Below are 8,367 nucleotides of genomic sequence, written 5' to 3'. Positions count from 1 at the left end.
GGGGGCTGGCTATGCTACTTAAACTCTGATAATGTAAGTTGGTGAGTGCAGGTATTTTAATTGGTTATGTCATGTACTGCATTTTTTCACGATTATTATTGTATTTAAAAAATGTTTTGCTTTTATCTCATAAAAAGAAATTACCCTCCTTTTCAGTATGGACATGACATACTGATAAAAATGCACAACAATAATTATAACGATATCAATCAAAACCTATAGAATAGGCCTATAGTAGGCTTTAAATAAAACGAAATAAAAAACACAAAGTAAACATCTAAATACAATGCAATGTGTTAAAGTTGAGTCACGTGCGTGTCATTTAAACCTCCGGCGGGCTAACTCTTTAGCAGCCTTGACAAGATTAGCCGTCACAACATCTGCAGCTACAGAGGTAAACATTAACTTTACCCGTGAGTATCCGAGCCAAAAGAAAAGTTTAAAGTTTAGTCTACAGGGGAACATGGCGACGTCTACTTCTGTCTGGTCCAAAGGACAACTGTTGTACAGATACTCTGTGAATATGCAACAAGCCACCAGGTAAAGAATGTTTTATTTTTGTATTAAATGCATGTTACGGATTAATTAAAACGCTTGTGTAAACGTATGTTAACGTGGGTGGTTAACGGGACATTTTAAGATCTCTTTTGCCTGAACATGAGAAAATGTGCCTTCACATCACTAAATATGACCTCTCAAACTAATTTAACAGACTTGTATGTGTTGTCTTGGACTTAACAAGGTAATATTAAACCACAATTTAACCGCTGTTTAATCGTCCCTTCATTAGACAGCCTTTCGTCAACTGGTTGGCTTGTTATTATAGGGCTGTCAAGCGATTAAAAAAAGGAATCTAATTAATTAAAGGCTCTGTGATTAATTCATCTAAATTAATCGCATAATTAGCCTATATGACACTTGTATGCCTATTTATAAACAGCCTACCGTTTGTTTCGCTTTCTCTCTCTCTCTCTCTCTCTCTAACTATCTCTCTCGTAACTTCTGTGACGACTAGTCTCCCACAACAGACAGCGCTGTACTGCCACAGGTTTGCATAGCCTATGCTGCCGTCCAATTCACCATCGTCTTACTCATAGCCAAACATATTGACACACACACACACACACACACACACACACACACACACACACACACACACACACACACACACACACACACACACACACACACACACACACACACACACAGCTTTAATCATTTGCTGGGATTCTGAACTTTGTCCAGTAAAGCAACTCTTGAGTGTAAATAGGCTACCACCACCTGTTAACCACTCCACACTGTATGCATTTCATCAGTGGCTGCTGGCTGTATTCAGACGTAATTTTATTTTTGGCTTACATAGGCCTATTACTTTGTTATTTTTGAGAGGGAGCCATGGGAAATACGTTTCTAATTATATTTTCTAATTAAAGCCATTGGCCCATCAGGTTATTTAAAAAAAATACATCACAATGACCTTGAAATATTGTGGATTTTAGAATAATTAATTAAAGCCTTGGAAAAGCTTTCTGTGTGAATGTTCAGAAGGCCAGCAGGATTGTGCACTATATAGCTCCCTAATCCATAAATGGGTATACTGTATACCATATATTCTCATTGAGATGTTCTTGGTTCAACTCTTCACATCCTGTGAAGAAACAAATATAAAATCCTCAAATTGAAGTTTAATGTTGCCATTTAAGCAGCTTTTACCAAAACTTATGACACAGCTATCAGTATATGAAAAGCTATGAAAGTCAAGTGAAAAATGTCCTTGGATTTGATGTCCGGCTGAGTGTGGGCTGTTGGTCGAACACTGCAAATGGATGCACATATTTTGTGTAGCCAGGGAAGCAGCTTACACTATTCCCTCTGAGTTCATTGACACATTTTATTTAGCCCATTTTTAACATAAGACATTTTTAACAACCCTCTTTAACATAAGATATTTAAAAAAAAAATCAACTGTCACCCATACTCTTAGACAAGCTTTGTACATTATTTAAAAACCAATACGATTTTGGGCATTTCAAAAAAAATTTATCCAGCAATACTTCAGTTTTACATATTCAAATCTTATTCTATGCTTTCTGACATTGATAATCAGTCAACGGCGTTCAAACACTGATGGGCGCCTCTTAGATTGTAACGGTTGTTCTGTGAAAGAACAGATACCCTCCTTTTCATCCACTTGAGTGTGGGTGAGAGGTAGCACGTTTGATGCTGAGGACAGGTAGCGCTGCATGGCATCCAGCCACTCGCTCATACATTATGCATGCTTTTCATTTAAAAGGATATTAGCATGACTATCTTTTTACCCATATGTCGTTGTGCACATCTCCATCTCCCTTTCCAGTTTGGATAACTTCTCTGTTTTGCATTGTTGCTTTGAGCCTTGTTGTGAAACTCTCTTTTCATCTTGTTGTGTTTTTCTGTGTGTAGGAGGTTTTCAGAGAGCGGCGACAAAAGCTGGTTGCGTTCCTTGTTTGTGCACAAAGTGGATGCCAGGAAAGATGCCCACTCCAACCTGCTGTCAAAGAAAGAGACCAGCAACCTGTATAAAATCCAGTGTAGGCACCAGAGCTTTTTACTTTACTCACAACAACCGAAGTAAAGGTTTGTTTTTCTTCCCCAGCGTGGGCTTGGCACGCCGGCCAAACACAAGCCAATGTGACACAGTGACGTCATATGATAATGAAATGGATTCTGTCGTGAGCTTCGACAGTCTATCATCCGTTTGTCTCTGCAGAGAAAAATCTCAATTAATCACGTGACTAAATTGAATACACACTGACCGGCCTCATTGACCTCAGAGGAAACAGAAAGTAACATGAGAGACATGCATAACCTTATTTGTTATCATACATGTGCAACACAAAGGCAACAACGAGTGTATATGTTAGTGTATAGAAATGTTGCAAGTCTGTAAAGTTTTGTAAGCGACATCAACAACGTTTTTGTCTAGTTTTCTCTAGAGTCTGGGGTTGATAACTGTCTCACGTAGAGAAAGCTATCGGTCTCCCTGGGCTTTGATCTTTTTTCCTTTGTGGCGTACACCTAACCATGCAGGGATTTCAATTTGAACACCCCGTCAGCCGTAGCCTATAACCTGTTGGAAAAGCGAATCTGTTTTGTATATTGAAGTCTTTGTTGAATCGGGAGTGTGAAATGACTTTGTTGAAGAATTTTGATTGTTGCTTGTGTTTGAAAAAAGAAACAGCCTTATTTCTGAGACGTCTGTCTGGCTCTGTTTTTTCAGTTCATAACGTCAAACCAGAGTGCATGGAAGCATACAACAGTCTAGAGTGAGTGTGTGCACTGATTACATTTAACTTCAACTCCACCAGTCATGTAATGTTCTCAATACTTAACTTGTTTAATTGGGTTTCTGTCAATTGCCTATCCATCCATCCATCCATTCATCCATCCGTTCATCCATCCATCCATCTATCTATCTATCTATCTATCTATCTATCTATCTATCTATCTATCTATCTATCTATCTATCTATCTATCTATCTATCTATCTATCTATCTATCTATCTATCTATCTATCTATCTATCTATCTATCTATCTATCTATCTATCTATCTATCTATCTATCTATCTATCTATCTATCTATCTATCTATCTATCTATCTATCTATCTATCTATCTATCTATCTGTCTATCTGTCTATCTGTCTGTCTGTCTGTCTGTCTGTCTGTCTGTCTGTCTGTCTGTCTATCTGTCTATCTGTCTATCTGTCTGTTTATCTGTCTGTCTGTCTGTCTGTCTGTCTGTCTGTCTATATCTATTTTATATCTATCTATCTTTGTTAACATTATGCATATCATAAGTATCTAATTTGCTTTTATAGATTTTTACAACATTTAAATCGTACATACATAAAACATGTGCTTCCTTGATATCCTTTCAGACTGATAAGATTAATTGAATGTGAAAATTAAACCAATAGAATTCATATCTTTTTGGTGGAACAGAAAGTTGGTATAATTGTGGTCTTTATGCTGAACCTTAGAGCCGAGGTGCAAATCAAACTGCATCAGGATCAGGACTATCCATGTGAGGTGGTGGGAAGCTGGAACACCTGGTACGGAGAACAGGACCAAGCGGGTAAGGCTATAAACAGAAAAAACATGCTGAAAAGTGTCACTTCCTATCCATCATAGTCACAGGTTGGCTGAGGACTGGATTCCTGTGTCTCTGTCTCAAGGCCTCATAAGCATCACCACTTTACTTGAGTGGCTGTAAATACATTGGCAGAGCATCACAGACAAATGTACAGACACTACCAGATGACTCACTAGACCAACACTCCTCTATCTAATGTACAGTGTATAATATACATTAAGGGCATTCAGAGACAGTGATAAGAAATCACATGGAGATGGAGATGCTGTATCTCTTGGGTTGTGTGGGCGGTATCACTCTTCACACAGTGCTACAGTGACATCTGCTGTTGCGTTTTTTGCAGTGCATCTATGGCGGTACAGAGGAGGCTACCCGGCCTTGACCGAATGCCTGATGAAACTCAACGATAACAAGGTGGACTGTGAATTTATTTTTTGATCAGAGTAAAAAAAATCAGTGCAGAGATTCCAAATTAAAAGTTTAAGTGTAACTTAGATTGATTTTGAGTTACATATTTACTATGCAGTATTTTATTTTGCCCCTGGAGGGCAGAAAAGCACTGTATTGATTATAATGCTTCATCAGTTTTCATTGAAACACTTTTATCTCTCTTCAGGAGTATTTAGAGTTTCGGAAAGAGAGGGCGAAGATGTTGATTTCAAGGCGAAATCAGCTCCTCCTGGAGTTCAGTTTCTGGAATGAACCCTTGCCCAGACCTGGACCCAACATCTATGAAATGCGCACCTATCACCTCAGGGTATCCACATGCATTACAGATATTAAAAAAATCACGTGACATACATGTATTTGAAACCTCATAAATATTATGTAACGCCTAAGAGACTGCACACAGTCAGTCAGTGAGTGCTGGTCCTTTCAGTTACCTTTGCACTTCTATTCTTATACAATTCTTATTGATTCACTACAACCCTCCTTTATTTACACTTACTTATTCCTAGTGTTGTAGAGTGGAGATTAAATGGAGAGATTACACTCATACAGCGATTCAAAACATGTCTAAGATAGAATCTGTGTGCAGCCATTGTCCACACTGAAATTCTTGCTGCATGTGGGCTCCTGTGGCACATAGTTTGTCAGTGTAAAATAAACAAGCTTTATACATGCTGTTGAACTGGTTTGACTGTAGCATTTTGGTTGATTAAACTGCATGTATGAATGGACAGTACATAACTGTCCCGAGTGAGGGGGGTGATGGTCATATTTAATTTCATGTTTAAGTTTTACACTATTTAACTTTTTACCCCCTAACATGTGTTTCAGCCAGGGACTATGCTTGAATGGGGAAACCACTGGTAAGAATCGACAAGTTCAATTTGTTTAGAATATAAATGATATAGTTTCCAGAAATGTTTCCAGTGTAATGTCAAGTGTTACATGAGTGCAGGTGGTCTTTAAACCACTGATAACACCTTGTCTTACAACAGGGCGAGGGCAATCAAATACAGGCAGGAAAACAACGAAGCAGTGGGCGGCTTTTTCTCTCAGATCGGCGACCTATATGTTGTTCATCATTTGTGGGGTGAGTATGTGACATGTGTTCAAGCCCCTCAGCCATATCAGCTACATAGCTTTACAAGCCACTTAAAGGGGGATTGACGAAGCCACTGAAGTAGAAAACACAGCATTTATTTCCCCCTACTGGTTCACATGTGGTAGGACTAGTTTGCTTTGATAATTGATCCAACATGTCATCCTGATTGCCCTTACTGGAATTTTTTCTATTTTAAGCTATTCTGTAAACACATCTACTGAGTGTTGTTTTTCTTGCTTTCTTTAATACGAGGGCCTAAGGAAAGACTGTGTTGAATGCGGTAAAGATTGTAGAATCCCTTGAAGGAATATCAGTGATATTGGCTGATATAAATAGAATTACCCAGAGTTTACTTGACCCACATTGTCAAAGAACACATGTAAAAACAACCTGAGAAAATGTAGAACAAGGCAGAACAACTAGTTATACACTAGGCACATTTTTGTTGTTTAGTGATATACAAACATGTTTATCAATCTTTGACCTGTTAGTTCAGTGATGTTTTTAATCAAGCCAGTATAGTGAAAATTGGTTCTATTAGAAATGTTTTGATGCTGACATACATATGCTACATGACTGGCAGATTGACTGGCCTTAATGTATTAATGATAGCCACTGACCCACAAAATATGCATATTAAATATCCCTTCTGTAGTGACGACTAACTATATAAAGCCTGGCCGATTTTAGATGTAGATGGATAAGTATGATCACAGCAATTATGAGGGAAATATCCTGTAACAAAAAACTGTGTAAAACAAATCAACTCCATGTGCTGTGCTTTGGAGGTAGAGTAAGCGGTGTCGAGCTAGTTTGCCTCCTCTGTGGCTTATCAAAAAGAAAAATGGGAAATGTTTGTTTATTTGTTTAGTTTGCTCCTTCTGCTGGATTTAACCAAAGCAATATGATTATATCTCCATCCTTTGTGACTCTGCCTCTGAACAATAAGTATGCAGATAAAACTATATTTTGCCTGAAAAGCTAAATGAGAGTAACATAAAATTGATTGACACCGTAATGCAATTTATGATTTGGTTACTTGTGTTTACAGCGTATGAAAGTCTCCAGTCACGAGATGAGACCAGGAACTCTGCCTGGCTGAAGCAGGGATGGGATGCAAATGTGTTTTATACAGGTAGGAGAGCTTACGAGCCAATATTCATGACATAATATGCAGAACAGTATCTTCTCTGGAATTTCCTTTTTTTAAGTTGACATTTAACTTCATCTTGTGATGATAGAGGTAGGACGGCATATAGGACCTATGATGAAACGGAAGAGTAACATTAAAGTGTACTGGACTATAACGCCCTGTGAAGTGTATTGAATCATAATAGAGAAGTGAAGAGGGGAAACAGCTACTACATTTCAAGAGCAGTTTCATAGCAGTAAAGTGAGCAGGTATAGACATAGTTAGTTATACATGATATGGGTTTGCATGTTAGGTAGGAGCTTTCTTGACTAGACAAAACATGTATCCAGGAAATGGTGTTGCAGCATGAAACAGGCTTGGCGTTGTTGATAGTGCAGTTATTTTCATAGCGTTGGTTCTGTACACTGTCTCAGCTCGTAAAGGCACATTTCAGTATCATACATGTACAATGTATTCCTGGGAATGTTAAACATGTTACGTGTACATATGATGTGGCTATTCTAATAAACACATTGATTCATTTAACTTGCGTTAAAGTGACAAACTGAAACCATGAAATATCCTGCTTCACTTTGAATTATATAATGGTGTAGAGTTGCAACTTGGTAAGTTATACATTTTGGAGTATGTGTATGTATCATTTTGAAATGGAAATCACAGTAAGTCCTTTTGAGTTAATGTACATTTCTTCTATGTGCTTTTTTTCCCCATTCTGTCCTTAGTGCCGTTGATCAGAAGCATGGACTCTAGAGTAATGATTCCTTCAAAGAGTTCGCCTCTACAATAAGAAGAACAGGGAAACCAGGAGCATGTCCTTGACTAAAACTCAGTCGCCTACTGCCGGAGCAACATGTCCATGTTTTATATCAGCTGAATGATCTGTGTTACATTTAAGTATGTAAACAAAAACATTTTCTGATTATATATTTGCACAGTATCCAGCCAGTCGTGAAAAAGTAAAGTTGCAGTGTTTGTTTGCGTATGTTAGGTGGATCCTGAAATGCCCATGTGTCCAGAAGAGTAGGTCAATTATTACATACAAATATGTACGTGCCAAACGTGTATTACATGATTGTGTAGAGCTTTTGTTTTTATGATGAATGATGTTAACGAACCGTGAATTTGTTTTTCACAATGAAAGAATAGTCTCTCCACCCAGCCCTTTTATGATTGTACTTTTATGACTGCCTATTATATATGAATCACACTGAATGAGATCACAATGAACTACACAGCTGTGAGTGGGAGATGCAGAATGTTTGATAAAATACAACTTGTCAGACTACCTCAATCTTTTAAATGGCTGATCATTGAAGATGTGCAAAGACGCTATCAGAAGCAAATGTATAACTTGTATAAAGTGGTCAGTATTTTTCAAAATAAAAGCTGACTAACACTTTGCAGGCTGTGAGTACGTTTTCAGAAATAATGAGGAAATCCTATTTACAGGGGGGGGGGGGGGAAGAGTTGCCTTTGGAAGTATTTGACTGATTTAAAAATGATTTGTTTGGAAAGTGTACTTGGATCG

General features: G+C 37.9%; 1 protein-coding gene across 1 annotated transcript; it reads left to right on the top strand.

The window, feature by feature from the left end:
• Window positions 1–463: 463 nt before the first annotated feature.
• On the top strand, window positions 464–7,626 carry nipsnap1 (nipsnap homolog 1 (C. elegans); the record flags this gene model as incomplete). Its single annotated transcript, XM_080035714.1, has 10 exons — window positions 464–540; window positions 2,443–2,570; window positions 3,260–3,305; window positions 4,022–4,116; window positions 4,478–4,548; window positions 4,751–4,891; window positions 5,416–5,447; window positions 5,580–5,674; window positions 6,738–6,821; window positions 7,562–7,626. The coding sequence occupies 10 exons, from the start codon at window positions 464–466 to the stop codon at window positions 7,624–7,626; spliced, it is 834 nt and encodes a 277-aa protein (XP_079891840.1).
• Between the last annotated feature and the right edge of the window lie 741 nt (window positions 7,627–8,367).

The sequence above is a fragment of the Ammodytes marinus genome, assembly GCF_949987685.1.
Source record: "Ammodytes marinus genome assembly, chromosome: 2".
Lineage (NCBI taxonomy): Eukaryota > Metazoa > Chordata > Actinopteri > Uranoscopiformes > Ammodytidae > Ammodytes > Ammodytes marinus.
This window is presented reverse-complemented; position numbering and strand designations above follow the sequence as displayed.